We start from the raw sequence: 20,206 nt of genomic DNA on the forward strand, positions 1-20,206 counted from the left end.
GACATAGCTGCAGTCAGATCCGGGAGCTCCCGAACATCCAAAATGCTTGTACCCACTGTGTTCATACCAGGAATTGGCACATGGGGGTGGGCATGGATTTGTAAGGCAAACTGAGGGTGAGCTCCTGACATCTGTGCTACAGATGCACATTTTTACTTTGGACTGCATGCTGCAGCCTGGTCCAGTGCCCTGAAAGCCCTTCCAGTACCAGGAGTACTAGGCAAAATCCTACAGGGCAGCTTCTCTTTCAAATTCATTCTGGAGAATTTCAGTTATACAAAAATTCCAGAAACAGGACCTCCTTTGTTCACACTAAGCAAGGAATATGCCTCTTTGAAATGAGTGCTCCATAACAATGATGCCTGAGATCCAGCAGTTGGATACTCCCAATTATTTCTTAATTGCTTGTAAAAGAAATGACAGCCAGGAAATTTGAATATCTTTTGAGGGAAATCGTCAAAAAACACAGACGAATACTTTCCCCGTGTAGCATCTGAAAAAAAATGAGTCTCTCATTTAAAAGTCAATAGCACCACAGGTGACAGCAGGTGAAGCAGGTGATAGCAAATGAAGAACTTACCTTGGCTGTGTTTCTGTTGGCTTCAGGCATCAGCATGATCAACAAATGCAAAGCTTGTAGTTGTAACTTGATCTTGGAGATTTCTAAAGACATGAATAATTAATGCTTTTGAAATCCCAACTGGAATTGGTTTGTTCTAAAAATGTTGTGTGTCAGCAGTTCTAGAAACACCAGCTAGTCCCTGGTTGAGACTAGCATGCTTAGGTGTTAATTAACCATACACTTTTCCCCAAATTCAAAATCACCTTAATGAGTAGGTTTTTCCTCATCATCTTGGATCTTTGTCACACAGGGACACAAGGCGCTATAAAATTATAACCATATTAATATGTGAATCAATATACAATCCAGTATTTTTTAGTACTAGCTAGTTTCTCTTAGATATCTGTGTATTTGTTGTAGGGAACAAAGTCACTTTATTCTGCACAGACATCTCCTGTTCAGTCTTCTCCAAACTGAGCCATTGTAACTGCATGCAGCCTGGAGCTCAAAAGCAGTCCACACACACTCAGGTATGTGAAGTTTATGGAGAGAGGTCACCTCCTTCTGCCCTTTAAGCTACTCATGGAGACACTGAAAGCGTGACTGCAATCTTATGTAAAGATCCTCAGTTTTCTGTACCAATTTGCTAATAAATTCACCATCCTGAGACTTCAGTGTGTCCTAGCTCGAGTGACTTTACAGTGAAGTCATTGGTATGGCAAGGTACAATTGCATTCTTCCTGGAAGAGAAATGAACAAAATGTGCTGAGATTGAGAGGGTGTATGTACACTGAAAACAAAGCCCAGCTGCCTGAACCTTTCTGTGCTCACATACATCTCTGTACCGATGATCTGACCTCAACATAAACTTTAACATAAATAAAATAGGCCCAGTAGGTCTAGTAGATTAAGGATAGAGATTTGAGTTTTTTACCTTCCAGAAATTTTCATTTGTAAAACCTACAGTTAATGTGAATCAGAGGCTATATATGAAAGTCATTACTCAGTCACTGTGTATACCAGTACACAGGTTCCAAATTTTACATTAAACAGTTGTTTTGTTCACATAACAAAGCTGTGCAATTAGCTGAATGCAGACAGCCTTCTCTTTTGAAAACAAAACCTTACAGAAAATTAAAATGTCTAGGCAAAGCACCAGATCTGTTTTCCTCTCTACTTCAGAGGGAGAAAAAATTACATGACTTTTCTCTAAATACTTCAGAGAAGAGAAAAAAAATGTAACGTCTGCTCTTGCATTTTATCATATCAGTCCATACTAACTCCAATTCCACATACTTTCTACTAGCATGATGAATGCAGGCAGATATTCTACTGTGAAGAGTGGGCTTGGGAGTTCTCTTATAAACATTTTTAGCAGTCCTGCTGCATCATTATTTCGTACTTGGTCCCAGTCAAAGGTGTCTTCATAAAATTTTGCTTCAAGTTCTTGATGGAGATTCTGAAAAATAAAAGAAACATTTGGCCTTCAATCATTGCTGCTGATCGAGCAGTTTGTGATCACTTCAGAAATCCCATTACAAGCAGCAGATAGGTTTGTACTACAGCACTTGAACTAAAGCGGCCCTAACCCAGTGACAACCATGTGGAGCTCAGAGCAGGTTAACAAGTCAAGTTCCTGCAGATATTTGGCAACCCAGGCTAAATTTGATTTGCTCTATCTAGATTTATGCCAGTGAACAATTTGAACCACCTTAAAGCAAGACATTTTGTGCAACGTCTTAAAACTAGAAGCAGAAAACTCAGTTTGCACAGCTGTTCTTTTTGTTCAGAACACTCTCCAGAGTTTTTGACTCTTAAGTCACAAAGCAGTGGTGTTTCTTCTTCACTGCCAGTGAATTTGCTAGGTATTCTGAATCCATGGGCCTTGAGCAAATGGTTTAAAATTCAGATCTTCCATTCTTTGAAAGGAAGACTTACATTAGGATAATTATAGTTAGATTTGATCAAATTGTAGAAAAAGAAATATTCAAATCCATTACTGTCAGAAAAAACCTCAATGCATAAACCTCCCCGCCCCCCAAACTTCTAAAGACACGGGAGAGGTTTAAGATAGAATTGATGATGATACCATTTTGGGTTCCCATTTAATCCCCTTGTTCTCCAAAGGCAGCTTCCTTCTCCATAACAAAGGTCAGTTAAGTTCTGGAGAGTCACTATCCAGTGTTCAAAACACGTATGTGAAAGGGAAATACTCAGCAAGGCTCCTAGTAGGACAGGATTTGGCTTCAAACCCAGATCACCGTTCAAAAAATGCAAGGTCCTCAAAAAATTGTTGAGTTAAAAAGATTGAAGGAGAGAATTTTAATATAAGGATGTCCATAAATAATGCAGCTTTCACAATTATTACTGGCCAAACACTGTCCTATCCATAGGAAGTTTGTTGCTGCTTTTTACGAGACCATTTATGATAAAATATATCTGTAGCAAATATTAAGTTTCAGATCATGATTTTGTCAGATGTACTTTATTATTATGCAAAAAGTTCAGTCCATTCAGGCAGAAAAGCTTTTAAAAATGAATTCTGCTTGCCACATCTCACATGAATGGAAGGAAATTACTTTTCAAGTACAGTCACAAATAATGAAGCCAAATGGTTGCACAAACAGAAGTAGAAAGTCGTTCAGGATTTCTCATAAAATGTTACAGTGTCATTTTTACTAGCACATTTTACTGGTTTTAATCTGGGCTATCTCAGCTTCCTCTGTAGTCACATCCTTTGCACATAATCAATACAAACACCTAGACTGAATTTTCTCCTGCAACTGACTGGAAATGTGGAACAGAAATCCCCACCTCATCAAAAGCACAAGAGGACGGAATTCTAGTCCACATTTTTCTGCTGAGAACTGGGAAAAAGCCACAAAAACAGAATGGAAGGTTTTGGAAACATAAACGTTATATATATATATAGGTAAGCATATATTTTATATATTTAATTCCCTCTCTCCTCTGCCTTCCTGCCTTGTATACATGTATCTATATATGCATCTAATAATTTTAAAATATGTGCTGCAATTTTTTTTACATGACTGATCCTTCACTAGACTATCATACAGTTTTGGTTCACTGGAGCTTTGGTTACAGAGGAAAACTTGTATTAATTTCTTTTACTCTTTGTTTTATAGAAGAGAAACCTTTAATCATTTCCATATGCCTTTTCTTTTCCAAACAAGACTGAAATAAAGTTGAAATACCCTCAGGTCCTAATGTCATAATAATGTATGAAGGCTTTTGAAGGATGAAATCTGGATCTGCTTTGAAAAAAATCTCGCTATTGCTCGTTGGTTTGTTGGGCAGAGTCAAATGAAACCAAAACTCAAATAGTTTAAAACTTTTATATGGGCAGTTTAACTTACCACCTAGTATAGAGGAGTTGCATATGAAGTCATATCTCATAGCAGCTCCCAGGATAAAGGTTGTGAAAAAGAAGTGAACAAGACACAGTGCAGTGTATGCAAAGAATATGAAAATAATTGAACTAGAGCACAGCCCTGCTGTGCAATCTCCATGGAAAGACTGGAAAAATTTGAGATTGTGTAAAATAAGATTCAATCATTTGTATGAAAAAATGAGGAAGTTGAAAAGTACAGGGCAAGTTAGGAGCTCCCTTCTGCAAGATGTGGCACTTTTCAAGGCTTTGGGTACTTTTATCAATACATGGAGTCGAAGGAGCTGGCATGCTGCTGCCTATCTTTAGTGTGTTTCATGTAATGCTGCTTTTTCTTATTCAGCCATTTTTTATGATCCTCAGTCCACCCAACTGTTTAGCAATCCCCATTATTTGTTGACACTTCCTGCATGAAAAAGTGGGAGGAGGATGCACTGTAAGGTGTTGCTTAAACCAGATTAAAAAAAAAGTATAAGGAAAAAAACCCCAAAAATCTGGGAAAGAGATAGACTCTAATAAGCCCAGAAAGAAAAGCCTAACCAACCAAAAAAATGCCTTGTTTTTCTAATTTGCCTCCTCCAGCTCCTGGAATGAAGTTGGTCTGGAGAAACAATTGCACATATCACTGGCCCACAGCGTCAGGTTATTGGGTGCCAATTATACTGTGTTCATAGCCCACAAATAGCCTGTGAAAATGCAGTACTTCAGGCTGCCAGCAGTGAACAGAGGCCAAATTTCTCTCACTTGGATCATGAAATTGCGAGATCACAGATGATAAATGAAAAATAAATTGACACAGAGGTTAAAATGACATAGAATAAGATCTTTATCTGATGTTCACTCAGTTTAGGAACTCTGCATTTCTGAAATAAATTAAAACAGAGATAAGACCACAGCAATTTTGGATGACAGAGATAAAGTGAAAGGATGTCTCAAAGTTTTGTGGAGAAAAATCACATTCAACATCCTCTGCACTTTATATAGAACATTAACTAAATCAAAGTAATAGACCAAATGGTCTGTGATTTATTGGTTCCCAGGAACTAATCTGACCTTTCACTGGCAGGAGTAGGAATGCTGAGCTACACAGATCAGTATTTGTGTTCAGTCTGAATTTGTGTGTATCCTGTATTATTTTACATAGAGTCTGTGGTCCAGAAGACAGAAAACTGTCTTGAGTGTATACCTTGACTCTGGAGGCAGATCCGGGAACCCGCAGAATTCCTTCAGTTTCCAAACCTGTTTCCTCAAGCTTGAGCAGCAGCTGAAAGAAGAGACAAAAAAAAAAAACCCAGGAAAATACTCAGAAGTGCTTAAGATACTCCTGACTTTCTTTTCAATCTAGGTATCCTTTAAACTAATCTGAAAAAAGATACATTTCTATGGAGTCAGCTAATGAAGTCCAGACAGTTTATGTAAATAAATCTGCCTAATCTGCTTCCATAGTCCTGATCCTGAAGTAAGGAGTACGTAGAGTATAAAAAACTGCTAGTGCAATAGGCCCCTCTGTCCTTGACTTGAAAGTTGGCACAGCTATAGAACAATTAACACATAAATATATTAATGAAACAGCAGATATACTTAAACACAATGGTGTTTTGAAGGAAAAATAACCTCTGAGAAATGTTTAAGTGCACCCCAAGGGACACAATGGAAAGGTCTATAGATAACATAGGTTTTTTGGAACTGAGAACTCTGATTAGAAAATGATCCCAGGATATTTTATTTTGAAATATCTGTGAATAGAGGACTACACTTTCCACTCCAATTGGTTATAAAAAAAAAAAAACAAAACAAAACAAAAAAAAAACCCACAAAAACAAAAAAAGTGCTTTGATTTTATGTAATTTTGAACATAGAGGAAAAAAATTTTTCCAGCATTTAATCATACAGCTCTGGATTTTCACCACCAGATCTGCTTCCTGCCCTAACCTTTAATCATCTAATTTCCAATGTTATCTTGATAGGGCAGCAGTGGAGCTAATCGCAAAGTCATGTATATGCTCAAGTCGTGTCACTCTTTTCCCTGACACTCCCCAACACTTCTTTTGTCAGTATGTACAAGGAAAGCTGTTGCCATTTCGAGTCTGTGTAAATCTGTGCAATTGCACACATACTTGTGTCTGTGTACCTGCCTCCAAGACATCCCCAGGATATCCCTGTGTGGCCAAATGTCTCATTTAAATACCCTTGTCTTGTCATACGATACTGCTTCCATTCTGGAAACTAGCTAAGTAATACCTATGCCTTGAATTAATGTGAAATTAAAACTCCTGAGACAACTCATCTCTGCCACTTCTGCACACACACAGTTTTGCTTGGCTCTCTATTTTAATGAAAAAGGGAAACAGAAAGACATTTTTTTTCCCCAAAGTTTCCTGCATAGTATCACATAATTACAAAAATCAAAAAGAGTACCCACTACAAATAAAAAAAAACAAAAAAGGAGCAGATTTTCTCTTCTTGTCACAAAGTTTTCAAACCATAATATTCAGTCAGACAATCTCTAGACACCTGCCAGTCTGTAATGCCTGTCAGAAATTTCTCTTATCTGATGACTCCTTTGAGTATCAATACAAATGGTGGAAAAGAAAATCCTAGTGACCAAGAAGACCAAGTGATACTCACTTTTTGGAAGATAAGGGGCACTTTTGTTCCAGGAACCTTCTTTTGATCATTCTCCAGCAGTACGGTGAGAGGGACTCCGAAAAGACCATTCTCTTAAAAACAATAACAACAAATGTGAAAACAAGGAAACACAGCCTCCTAAGCACATTCTTTCAAAGCTGATGGACATGAAGGTGACTGCAAAGGGGATGCCACACACGGTACCTCGGCCCCGCACCCTCTCTAGGCGGTTCCTCTTCAGCTCCACGCCCAGCGCGTCGTAGAAGGCCGTGAGCTCGATCAGGGAGAGGTAGCGGATCTTCTTCATGTCCTCGGGAGAGAGGTCCCCAACCTCTGTCAGTCCAAAACGGCTTTTCCGAACAATGAATTTCTACAGTAGAGATGGGTCGCATCTTTAATTGCACCAAAGTTACAGGAAGTGCATTTTTGTTTTAAAGGAGACGCGCAGATGTGATTGGAGGTCGTGTTCAGGTGGATGGATCACAATAAAGAGATGAACTACAGCCCTAAAACTGAGCTTCTTGCTCACCATGCACCCTTGCAGTTTGACTGGGAAGTGGTGCTGGAGCACCTCAGTGGTTACACTTCAGCGGGACAAATGAGTTACATGCTTCTTTAAAAGTTTTGCCCAGCTTCTGCAGGATGTAGTATTTTGCTCTGTTTCTGCCTTCCCCAAAACATCTTTGAATGCTGTTGAAGTGGCTGACACAGTTAATGATGGATATGGTTCTGTGTTAATTGTGTGTGTGTAATGAATCCATGGCTGTCTTGCATAATGCTATTAACTTATGAGGTCTTACAGGGGAGTTCAAACTAAAGATCTGAGGAAAAGCCCAGAAGCAAAATTGTTTAGTTCAGAAGCCAACCTGCCAACTTAGTGGTATCTTTTATTATTCAAGAAAGCTTAGAAACAGGACTCCCAGCAGCTAACAAATAATTTATTCAAGTAGACTTAAACTAAATGATACTGAGTAATCTGGGGGCATGTGAAGATGTCTACATATTTTAGAAACTGCAGTGTCAGGGACCAGAGCCAGGAATGTTGCGTCATAACAGATGCATTTATACAAATGTCAAAAAGAACAAACACCCGTCAGTTTCTGACATAATTGTTAGGCATAATAACAAAGTCATAGTAAAAAACATGGTAAGAACCATGCTTTTCAAAGAACTGTGGATCTTTGGTATTGTACTTTTTTAAAAATTTAAACTAGGTATTGTTAGTCAGAGGCATAAATAAATAGTATTACAAAATTATCTCCTTCCTTTAGGGAACTGAATGGAAACCCAGCCTCTAGTAATTTTTTGCTTCTGGAGATTTCAGCCCAGTCCTTAATTTTTTTAAACAAATTTGGTCTCAAAAGGTTTAACCCACCTTTAAATTAAGCCAGTCAGACTGATTAAGAAAAAGGTTAAAAAAAAAAAAAAAAGAAAACCACCACCAAAAAAAAAAAAAAAAAAACGAAACCCTAAACCAAATCAAAACAGAATTAAACTTACACCACATTGCAAAAGGGAGAGAGTAGAGTACAAAGGACATCTAGATCATGTAGTTTAGGACTTTATAAACTACACTGCATATGGTCTTTCAATAGGGGTAAACAATAATTGGGGGAGAAAGAGTGTAGGGAATGGCATAACTTTTTTACTTGCTGCCTGGGGCAGTTTTAGCCCAGAATATTCCCGACTTAGAATGCAGTGATTACATTGTTAGCCTTTTTTCTGGGACTAAATGTGACAAAAGCTGCATGGAAGTTAAGCCTTCTGAAGAAACAAAAAATACTAAAGAATATCCACACATTTTGGTTCTAGTGATACAAAAAGTGCAAAAGTTTTCACCTTGGAAAAAAGAAAAAAAATCCAGACTGTATACATATATTTTCTGGGGTAAAAGAGAAAAAATTCTAAGCACTGCAAAACTGATTAAAAAGGGTACTACAAAGATTTTCCACAGTGGCTGTTTGACTCCTAGGGGTCACTATGACGTGATGCTGTGGTTAATACAAACTTTGGGTCTGGCTCTCTTTCTCTGTCTTGTGTCACAATTTTCCAGTGTTTTTTCTTATAGTGGTGTAATATGCATGTTTGAAGGAGGTTGGGCTATCCTGAAATTGGATTACTAATGTTTTGGCTAAAGATCATGTCTTATATTTTGCAATGTTTTTTCTACATGGAACTGTGCAGTGTACTCAAGACTTGTAGTTCTGTGCTGTCTTCAGCTAAGTCACATGGACCATGGTCCCACATTGGAGAAATCACATTTACTTTGGGGAAATCCCTATGCTCCTGGGGATGTTGAGTTGACTCTTGTAGGAGTCAGAGGATTCCCTGCTGCTTGGGACATGCTATTTTATGATATATAATGTCTGTGCAGCTTTGTACACACCATCAATGAAGTTGGCTATGCTGTCATGCCTGTCCTGGAGAAAGTGTGATGTTGCACAGCCTCCAGTGTAGCCCCATTGTCCCACTGTCCTTCTGAGTGTAGGTGACTGGTTGCTCAGTGTAACAGAGTGAGAGGTGATTTTTCTGCTGAGGCCCATTATGGTCTGAGTCACCGTGGGAAAAAACCAAACACCACGAGCAGCAGCAGATGAAACAAGGGAAAGGCCAACATCAACAGCTATGATGAACTTTATTCAGAAACACTCTGCAATGACCTGGCATGTTTCTTGTGTGGTCTTCTGAGCTCATAAAATTACCTCCTGCATGCAGAGCAGTTCAACTCCAGCACAATACTGGCATTTTCTAAGGCTTATCAATTATTAATCCACAGATCCATGATATTCAATATGGCATCTTCTCTTCACTCTTTGTCATCAGTTTCCCTGCTCTGTCAGCTGGGAGTTGTCTGTGCTTTTGAAGATAACAATTTGTGAGTGTGCATGAGTTGTATTAAAGACCAAAATCATGATGAGTGTAGAGATGCCCTTAGCTGACACAAGACACCAAGTTACCCCCACAAAAAAAACCAAAAAAAACATCAAACAATGAAAGATAGAAAAAGAAAAAGCACAGGGATTTCACATAAATTATGTAATCTACTTGGTGTCTTATTCAACATAGAAGCTTACTTCTGCATCTCAGCTTCTTCCTTGGTGGAATCTGAGGTGGACAACTGCCTAATTCTCAGATAATTCAATGTCTGTGTGGATTTTAACAATTTCAGATTAGTTTGGGACATCAGGACATCAAAACATTCAGGAATTTTTTCCAAATACTTTACAGCTACTTCATACATGTCACTGAAGAGGTGGTATCCAATTTTCAGTGATGGAAGTTGTGAGGGCTCATGTGACTGACTTCCATGACTTCATGAAATAATTCCAGATAATGACACAACAGCTCAGTGAATGCTTGGTTGTATTATATGGCAAACTTTTATTGAATAATTAATGTAGTATCTCCTACAGTGTGATTTGCACTCAATACTGACTGGAAACAGCCAGTACTGCTTCAGGAATAAAGTTTGCTTTCCTCCCTTAATCTGCAAAGCAATTTTAAATCCATATGTTAACAAAGGCAGATAATCCATGGGGGGAAAAGTAGGAAAGCAGACCAGTAATGAAAATGATTGTTAGCTTTAATGCCAATAAGCAGTTGCTATTTCTGTGTGAAAAAATTGTGGATGATGCAATATTTGTGGACTGAGTTACACATACTCATCTGGGTGCACATGTTTATGATGGGTACAAGTAAAAACCTGGCTTGGATATCCATATTAACTTTGGGAATCAGTCACAGGCAGTAGGCAGGCACATTGAGAAGTCTCTACAAAACACACACTGCAAAGGCCAGATGTATCTTAACAGACTCCATTGTACTGGGGATATAAAACAGGAAATTGCTGTGTTAAAGAAAACAATCAAGGAAATATATGGAGAAGAAACTTACTGGCAAAGCTGAGTCTTCCTTTTTGAACCTCTGGTTTTTTGGCCACTCTTGGGTTTTCGGAAGGACTGTAATGGATTCTGAGAAAGAGACATCATAGGAGAGCTCTTCTGTTATGGATGGGCTGCCCTTATCTGTTCTACAGTCTAGGCAGCTCTTAGCTGAAAATAAGGGAAATTATATAAGAATAATGAATTGCATTTAGTACAGAGACATTAAAAAATTGAACCAAGAAGACAAAATTCTTGAGAAAGGAATAAAGGAAGTGCTTCAAAGAGGAATTTCATTGCAAACCACAGCATGTTCCTGTTTTGTCTTGAGAAAACAACCCCTTACAATTAAAATCCTTACTTTCATTTTAGGGTATTTAACTTATTGCTTTCTATGAGAAATATAGTCAAGCTGGAACTTCCTGTTTATCAGGAATTACCAAGTTTTCTTACTCCATCCTTATCTTCCCAGGCCAGCAAACTGTGGTGACACTTGTCAAATGAACAATTACAAATAAAAGGTCTTGACAGAAAAATGCTGTTGACACAGTTTCTCAGGTTACTGATGACTTATTTACAATCACAAGACATTGTGCATATATTTTATGTACTCACATACACACATTTCTCATTGTTGATAGTTTAGGTGTATAGCACCATAACAGGACAAAACATACAATATTCCAGTTTGAAAAGCACTGTATCTACTGGCATTTATAGTAGATATTGTGAAATTACTTATTGCACTTCTCTAAAATTTAGTCACCTCCTTAAATTACTGGATGTCAGAGGAAAATTTTTGAAATCAATACAATCAAGTCCAGAAATATGCTACTGTAAATGAGTTACAGGGTTGCCAACTTTCTAGATCTCTAGTATCTCAGGTCAATTTTTAACTTTCCTCTAAGGTTGAGCTCCTAAATCCATTTGTGATGGAATCATGAATCTAATTGAAAGTAAAGTTTCAGCCCACAGGACTACAGAGAAGAATTTACTAACATGACACAAGTGTATTCAAAAGCCATGGCAATCAGAAAGTGAATTAAAAAAATGTTACAAGTCTTATAAACTTGTGCATGCCCATGTTTTCTGAATCATTGTGTTTACAGGGACTTTTTTGCAACACCACATATTTTACAAGTCTGATATGAAAAAAGTTAAGTTTGTTATTAAGTGGCTTCTGGTTTCTGAACTGTGGCTTTAGTTGTTGTCTTATGTCCAAGCCATTTAAGATGTTTTCCATCTCTCTTTCCATCCTTGAACCTGGAACCACAGACTACTCATAGTACCCCATGACATTTGGTTCCTCATCTGTTTCAGTAAAACTGCTTGCAGAGCAGAAGTATCAGCGGAGCAGCTTTTGCCACCAAGGAAAATGTCTGTGGCACTGTATCCAGAGGTAAACATCCAAAGGATTAGTTTAGAAATTTGGGTATTAATATCCCTTTAGTTAAGCCCTGAACAATGGTGACAGGAAGAGCTTTCAAACTAAGAGATGAACATTCTCGTGGAAGGTTGCTGACAATTATCCAGACACTGGATAGAGGAGAACTATTACTTTCATTAGCACTGCCAATCACTGTCAGGGCAAAGAATATAAGGGATAACACCATTCATAGATCAGAATAGCAGGGCAGAACTAGGAAAACTTATAAATTTCTAGTACTACAACTTCTGCAGTACTGGAGAAGAAATGTGGAGGAAATATGCCTCTCTGATTTGCAGCAAGAAAATACACTGATGACATATTTTGGACAAATTCTGCATGATATTGCTTACCGATTATTTTTACATTCCCAGCCTTGCAATGATCAGCATTTTTTAGATGGTGATGCCTCAAGGGCAGCAGTCTGTGTCTGTACAACGTTGGTCTTTAATGGGAAACTTTGGTTCCTGAATGACAATAAGCTGACAATGATTTTAAAGAAATATACGCAGTACTGCCCCAACATGAAAGAAGGGACTAACCTCTGAACCACAAAAGGCTCTTTCCCTCTGTCATTTTCCTAAGAGGAAGTGAACACTGGTTACATGTTGCCATACTCACAGCTAACTGATTTCCAAACTGGTTTCTGCCCAGGAAGCTGGATGCCATTAGAAGATACTGGTGACACTGGAACTGTCTCAAATGTGGGCTGAAAGGCAAGGAAAAATGATCAGAGTGCAGTGAAGGCAAACGTCTATGGACAGAAACTGCTACAGTTCAAGCAAAGGTGTATCACTCTCAGCTTACACTCTCTTGACAAGATTAAGCAACATGTTGTGATTAGTCAAGAGTATATTTTTTATAGCCAAGCCTGAGAATCAATCTTCCCCAGACTGCACAGATTTGGACCATGTGGAGGTCAGTAATACTGCAGCTTGCTGTACCTAATGAATCCTGTCTTATAAAATGACTGAAATTAGCTAAGTAAATTGCTGTATAGAATTAGGCTAACTAAAAGGTCCTCCTCAAATTGTAATTAATCCTGGTTTTAATAATTTTGGCCACAAATCTTTTTGAAGACTCTCTGGCACAGGCTGAATACCTGCTATTCCCAGGGACCTGTCAGAAGTCAGTCAGTCTGCTACCTCTTATGATTTGGGCACCTGAAAGCTATTAAAGGATGGATGTCCTCTCATAGGTTATACACTAATACTTTTATCAGTGAATTGCAACAAACAACTTGAGGGAACAAATAAACATTTTCTATATTCAAATCCATTTCTTTCCACTCCAGAAATCATTCTGCATTGCAGAGAAGTTTCATTATAGACTCTCACTCTGGAGGCTGGGAAATGGCACTAAGATTATGATATTTTCAGGTACCCCAATTATTGTGCTTGACAACCCAAGGAGTGACTTTCAAGCAGCGTCACCTCTTCTTGGCAATGGAGTTTTGGCCTTGTCCTCAGCAGTTTTGTGGCTCATAAAGACAAATCTGAGTGTCTGTGTTCCATGGGAAATAGCAGCCAGCTCAACTATTTGTTCTTGAGTAAAAAAATATCCAAACAAAAACAAGGTCAGGAATTATAAAGCTGCTCTGAAGGTTACTCATGAAAGTAACTACGATGTTTCAAACCTGGAACATTTTTTCTGCTGTTATTTGCATCCTTATGGGAGGCCCTGAAATCCTTAGCCTTTCTCAAACCTGTTGTCTCACACACACCCTGAGCCAGATGGAATAGACCCAGTTTTCCAGCTGAACCTGCTCCCATGAGCCCTTAATACCAGCTCTTTTAATTGCTCTTCAAATTGCTAAATCAGCTGTTTATCAACAAGTAGCAATGCCTCAGGGGAAAAAATTCTGTTTTCCCCAGCTGTAGTCAATGTGTAGGAGAAGTGTTTTGGCTGTCAAAAAATATCAGCTATTTAAAAGACAGGCAGCTCTTCCAATTGGAAGCCTGAAACAACGTTTCAGTTGTTTTATCCAATCTTATCCTCTGAGCTATTCGGGTAACAAAGTCAAATGTAACATGAATAAAATCTCTCCTGAGAAAGTCCATTCAATGGCTTGTGAACTTGATAGCAAACAGGATCTGAGTCACATGGGCTTCCTTTGCCAGAAGACTCTAAGGACTATAGGTTTTTTAAAAAAGAGAACTGCATACTTTTATGATAAAATCCCACAACATTTACACAAAAATCTTCAAAAAAGCACTATAAATTTAAGCTGGGAGTACAGAAGTGGAGAGGATGGCTAAACTTCTCTCAGCAATCTGGGAAAATCAACCATAAAAGTAGTTATGCTTCTGCTTGAGATGCAGATGGAGAAATTAATGGTAAATTAGCAACTGGCTCATCCACTTTCAGTGTTCAAAATGTCTGACCCTGTGAACAATATTCAGAATAGATTTCCGGTCAGTCAAGTTTATTAAGAAAAAATACACTTCCAGCCTTGTTACATGAGTGAAATGAGTCATGAAGCACCTGCAGTAACCTGGTTCTGATAAGCAGGGAAGAGCAGGCAGACACAGAGATGGAAGATGGAGTGGACTGCACACCTCTGCCTGGCGCCCAGCAGGGCTGGCAGCAGGCAGCTCTAACCTGGGGACCTGAATAATGTGAACTGTGCACAATAACTGGGGTACCTGAAAATGTCATATTCTCAGTCCCATTTCCCAGCCTCCATAGTGAGAGTCTATAATGAAACCAAATCTGTGTCTCTTTTGTGAAAATGTCTTCCTTCCTCCCCTCCCTGCCACCCCTTTATTTTTTTTTAATGTTAGAAACACTGGGAATAAAACCTTTTTAATGCATGAATTTAAAGATCCACATTATTTCTGTAGGGTAAAAGAAAATTAAAGAACTTTTGAAGACCTTTTCTCAATGAATGTGAAAGACCAAGAGTCAGATTGTATCCTTAAATAAACTGTGACAGCTTTATTCATTTGCCTAGGGCTCCAGAAAAGGTGAGGCTTCCCATATCCTGATTTCTGACTGAAAGTGATTCATTAGACACAGTAAAAATGAGCCCACTCTTTGCTGCCACAACATACACAGGAATTTCCAAAGGGAAGATGAAATCAGAAGAGCAAGGAGAGGATGGAGATGAAGCAGACAGACACTTTTTCAGTAGCTACCCTCATTGCAGAAGATGTAAAACCAAATCATTGGAGCACCAAAGAGACCAAATTTTATTTTATCCCTGCAGTTAAAGGAAATAGAAGCGAAGGAGGATAACATTATATCTGTCCAGGATACAATTTGCCCATGCTTTGAATATATTCATATTTTCTAGTGCTGCCATCACAAATACCTTTTCATGCAAATAGCTTTGGGTTAGTAAGTGGTTCTTCTTTAACTAGGACATGATTTTGTCAAGCATTGCTGAAGTAAAATGCTTGTAAAAAGTCTTAAGGAGTTTTAGTAATTGCAACGTACAGGGTTGGGCCGTTAATGAACACAGTCCTTCATCTCCTCTCCACAATTACAGAATCAATGAATGTATGTTTGTCCCCCATTTGTATTCTGACATTGATACTTCTAAGCTCTGAGCACCAGCAGAGCCGACAGCTTCTGATGGAAGCAGCAGGGTACCAGCAGTAAGAAAAATCAGGCCACTCTGCTTAATAAATCCTCCAATTTACAACTCAGTAGTATGGCTGTCAGTCAAGTCTGCTGGCTGTGGACCTGTCTGAAGCAGAGCAAAAGCACCTCAACTGGGACAGGCTGCTCTACTTGCCAAGGTAGCCTTTTATAACCACAAGGGTAGCATTTTTTGTACCACAGGGTACAAAGGATCCACAGGATCCCTAAGGATCATTGCTCCTTTCCAGGACAGGCAACAAGAAGAAAACCCAAAAAACCCCAAAGCTATCAAACAAGAATTTCCTTTTATTTCAGTCCATTTTGTCTGTTGAGGGGACACTCCTACCATGAAGGCATGGACCTCAAGGAAGGATGGATGGAAAAGCACCCTTTGTTCTATGCTGACCCATGCAGAGCCTGGCCACAAGGCACTAGCAGCAAAACATCTAGTAGCCAAGTTTTTTTCAGAACAGGGAGAAAAAAATTGGGCAAATCTACCTTTTTCTTCCCCCACTCCAGATGACAACTAATTTATGCCTGTTTAGTGGTCCCCTTGATCTCATCTCAGGTGACCCTAGTAAGCTAATCACCTTTTCTCTCATCATTAGCCAAGGAAGAGAATAATCCATCCTGTGACCCATCCCTCTGGGCTCTTGTGATTCTTGGTTGCTGGAAGAGGTGTAAATCCATTCTCCTAATGGGGAGGATTATAGAGTTAAGTGAAATAATTAGAGCTGGTTTGCTATTTGCAGCATGTTCAGTTTACTTCTGCCCTTCCCAGCTAAAAGGCAGGATGGGGAAACAAAACTGCATGTCATTTCAAGCAGTCTCCTCACCAGCCTCTCTTCCCCAGCTGTGCTGAAAAGATCTGCCCGTCCCCAACTCCTGCCACTCTTCTTTTGGCTAGTTATTTTTAATGTGCTTCTCTTCCCTAAACTGATTAATCACAAAGATTCTTTGGCAGCTGTAGGGCCGTGCCCAAAGAGGCAGCAAAGCTCCAGGGACTGCTGATACCCCATTAAAAAGACTACTTGGGAAACCCTTAGGTCAGGGACACACGCCCTCCTAAAGTGTGTTTATCCCTAAAGGGCTGATAATCAGGACAAAATTTCTAAATCCCATAACAAGCAGCAGAAATAGGAGCACTGGTGAATAGGAAAATTAGAGAGTTGGGGCCTTGCAGGCTTTTAGAAATACAGTGTTTCACAGGCTGTTGGAGAGGTGATGCCGTGCTCTGCAGTTGTGTTTGGGCATCTGGGTTTAACATCTAGGTCAGCACCTGCAGAACTGCATATTTTTGTGGGAAAAAGAATTAGAAGACTTAATTACTTATTTGATTTTATCTTTTAGGCTTTCACAATGCAGAGCTAGTATTTTGGAGGAGGTAAAACACTGATTTGAAGGGCAGTTGCTCTGAACATCCAAATTCCTTTTGCAAATGAGAAATATTTTCAAGTAAGAAGGGGAAAATAAGCAGGTCAAAAATAAACCAATAATGTGCCCATCCGCGAGGAAATGTACAATGCTTATTTGGCTAATTGAAATTTATTAGGAAACTCAAGCTTCTGTAAAAAAAAATTAAACACCTTATGGTTTACAGATGCTTGAATCAGGAGAAGTGAGCTAATCTAGCTAGAAGTACCACCAGATTTTTGATGTTCATGCAAATGTGCTTGGTATCTCTCATGAAAGAAAGTCTGCCCACAGGAAACTATTGGATGCTTCTGAATGTATTTGTGGGATATGTGCAAAAGGTTTAAAAGAATCCAGACATTTAATTTGGAAACAAATAAGTTAAATATCTGGACATTATAACTCTGTAATTTTAATATAACTATGCAGCTATAATTTTTTTCCAAATTTTTTTGGTGAATAATCCAGGATATCAAACCTTGAGGAGATGGTAGAACAAACAGGAAAGGACAAAGCAATGCCATAATGAAAAACAGTTTCTTGGAGTTTTATAATGGCAACAATTTTAATATTTATTTCAAAGGTGAGCTTGTGATCTTATTGGTGACTCCAATTTAAGATATCATGAGTAATAAACATAAAATCCCATGTTGCTTTGAGCAACTAAACTCACACAGTTGACTGCGTTCACCAGAATCAAAACATGTACTGACAGGAACTGGTGTGTTCAGAGCTATCCTCAGGGCAAAGTGGATGAAACCTCCAGAGGCACTGCTGATTTCTGAAGCCATGAAGCAAATGAACAGTTAATAGGTTTTTGTTTGCTATGTAAGTGAAATGTAACTGCCAGTGTACAAGTTACAATAGTGCTGGCAGGTGTTTAATTGCTTATGCGTGTGTGAACCCCAGTTGCTTCATTAGACAAGTTTTACTTCGCCACTGAGACTGCTGAGTAAATAGCAAGTGTCCCCAGAAGCCATCCAAAATTTGAATAGCTGCCAAGAGTAACTCACCAATTTCCAAAAAATAAAGGAGTAAATGTTAGTCTTGACATGAGGTTTCAGGAGGAAGGCTGGCAACAGATACAACTTTATGTTACACGTTAGTTACAAAACTGTGTACCATTGGATTTGGTTTCTTCCTTTCCTCTCAAATGTACTGTATACAGCATTAAAGTCTGGTCTTAAAGTCAGAAACTGCTAATTACTGTCTGTGCATTGTCAGCAAGAAAGGGTTCCTATCTGGAGGAAACTTTGTGAGCTACTTGCAAATTGCATAAAAATTAAGATCAAAGGCATGCATGGGGACACTTACAGAAGAGTCGCTGGTGCCAAAGATATCTCGCACATCCCGGACTGTGTGCTTGTTCTTCTTCCTCAGGGTCTGAGTGTAGGTGTTGTACCTCTTCTGTACAGCAGCAGCTTGAGTTCTGGTCAGAGTGGACAGCAGGGCTTGGCCATCCTCCTCTTCGGCTCCTGAGATCAACGTGGATAAACCTACATCTTGCAGCCATTCTGCCTCCAGTTCCCCTTCTGTGGAGGAAGACAGCATGTTAATAAGCCTGGCAAGGAAGGGAGAGAGGGCTGAAGGAAAAGAGGACTGCAACCACAGTCTTTACCTTGAGAATATTCTAATTCCAACCTTTCTTAGGCCACAAATGCAAATTAAGTTAGTTTTGTAAACATACTGTCTTTGACAAACTTTCAGTTTGTCAGTGTGGAAAACAGAAGAGGCATTTAATCAACATATATGTGTGAAGAAGGCAGAAGAATAACCAACCTGACAAAGCAAGGACCCTAAAAATTAACCCCTAATTCCAAAGCATAAATCCACTCAATTCCCATTTATGCCACGTTCACAATTTGTAGCATGGTGTACTGAAGAAAGCCATTTGGCTAATGGAAATAAAATCAGTATTCCAATTCAAATAAACAGAAATACTGGAGGTGTATTTGCACACTATTGATGCAATTTCATATTCCAGAGGGTTGGTGGTAGCTAGTGAAGAAGCCACACTGAGAGAAGGTTGACGTCCACCTAGTCGAATTGCTTGCTTTGAATGAGATGGTTAAGAACCAGAGCTGCTCTCTAAAGAACAAGGGTCAGGAAGGGGTAGGTGTCTAAGAGGTCAGGTAAGGGAGGCAGATGCAGAAATAGCCATCCTGGCATGCTAGGTATCACCCTAACTTCTAATTCGTAAAGACTCGCTAGCACTGTACACCCCAGTGTTTTTGGGATCTCAGTTAGTGACTAATACCCTCTTTAATCTGTTGAATACCTGCTTCCCAACTGGTTCAATACTGCAATTTGTCCCATAGTGAGGGTATGCATTGTGGGAAGAATTGTTTTCTATCCTGGCTCTACTGGACATGGCAGATGCTTCTGGCATCTTTTCACTGAGCCACACCTGCAGGCCCCTCACTATCAAAACCTGGCCATGTGAAGACAATGTAGGTTTTCAGCTTGATACCTGTTACCTGAAATGAATGTGCCTTGTCATTATCTGTCTGTGAAAAGGTCCCAATCTGCCTTCTCTGAATCATTCAGTAATTTTAAGTTTTGCTGTCACTGCTTTTTGATTTGTGTTCTTTTTACAATAAATATCATAGTCTTTTAAAGTCTCTCTTCACATAGGAGATTTTGAGGACCTTCATTTCAGTTTTGTGAGCAGTCCTAGCTCAGCAGTAAGCTGCTTGACACAAAACAGTAATTTCATTCCAGCCCTGACTGAAGAAGAGGTACTGCAAATAAACATGTCAAACAGGAAATGGATTAATTTGCAGCATGTTCTATAAAACAACTCGTCAATGCACTTTTTGTTCTTGTCCCAGCACCAGTCTTAATGGCAGGTTGGTATTTCCACTCTCCCTTTATTGCCTCTTTTTGACATCAGAATGCAGGCTGATTGATGGACACCAGTTTGCTGCACTTTGGCAGTTACATACACAAAAGAGAAAATTACAGGACTTGGCTGTAGGGACAAGTAAAACCATCTTATACATGTGCCATCACTGACTTCATTGTTAACTGCCCTGCCTCTTTACAAAGCACTACAAAAATAGCTGCTTCTAAACCCCCTGCTCTGTGTTAGCCAGGGGTATGACCAGCTCTGTATCCCATAAAAAAGCTTGTCTCTGCTCTTATTCTTTCTGTATCCACAGACAGGATGGAGACTGTTCCTTTTCCTTCTCTGTGAGCTTTGAATCAGTGGTTCTTCTGCCACTTTCACTCTTCTTTCTAAGAAGGTCTCTTCTCTTTCTTATATGTCGCTGTTGGAGCCACATCTGTCCATGTTTCAGCTT

The 20,206-nt window shown here is 39.1% G+C and overlaps 1 protein-coding gene and 1 long non-coding RNA gene across 3 annotated transcripts in view; one reads left to right on the forward strand and one right to left on the reverse strand.

Moving 5' to 3' along the window:
* Positions 1 to 20,206, reverse strand: part of ARHGAP28 (Rho GTPase activating protein 28) — a 75,896-nt gene that overhangs the window by 11,450 nt on the left and 44,240 nt on the right. For both annotated transcript variants that reach the window (XM_021525193.3, XM_085573757.1), the window contains 8 exons: positions 18,219 to 18,436; positions 12,528 to 12,615; positions 10,494 to 10,651; positions 6,804 to 6,969; positions 6,600 to 6,691; positions 5,158 to 5,235; positions 1,859 to 2,021; positions 581 to 663 (listed from right to left, as the gene is read on the reverse strand). In XM_021525193.3, the coding sequence (XP_021380868.3) occupies positions 581 to 663; positions 1,859 to 2,021; positions 5,158 to 5,235; positions 6,600 to 6,691; positions 6,804 to 6,969; positions 10,494 to 10,651; positions 12,528 to 12,615; positions 18,219 to 18,436 (1,046 nt within the window). The remainder of the gene's footprint in view (positions 1 to 580; positions 664 to 1,858; positions 2,022 to 5,157; positions 5,236 to 6,599; positions 6,692 to 6,803; positions 6,970 to 10,493; positions 10,652 to 12,527; positions 12,616 to 18,218; positions 18,437 to 20,206) is intronic.
* On the forward strand, positions 145 to 11,549 carry LOC144246493 (uncharacterized). Its single transcript, XR_013340189.2, has 2 exons — positions 145 to 3,494; positions 5,116 to 11,549. It is a non-coding gene; the product is annotated as an uncharacterized LOC144246493 (long non-coding RNA).

This window comes from Lonchura striata, chromosome 2 (genome assembly GCF_050655825.1).
Source record: "Lonchura striata isolate lonStrDom1 chromosome 2, ASM5065582v1, whole genome shotgun sequence".
Classification (NCBI taxonomy): domain Eukaryota; kingdom Metazoa; phylum Chordata; class Aves; order Passeriformes; family Estrildidae; genus Lonchura; species Lonchura striata.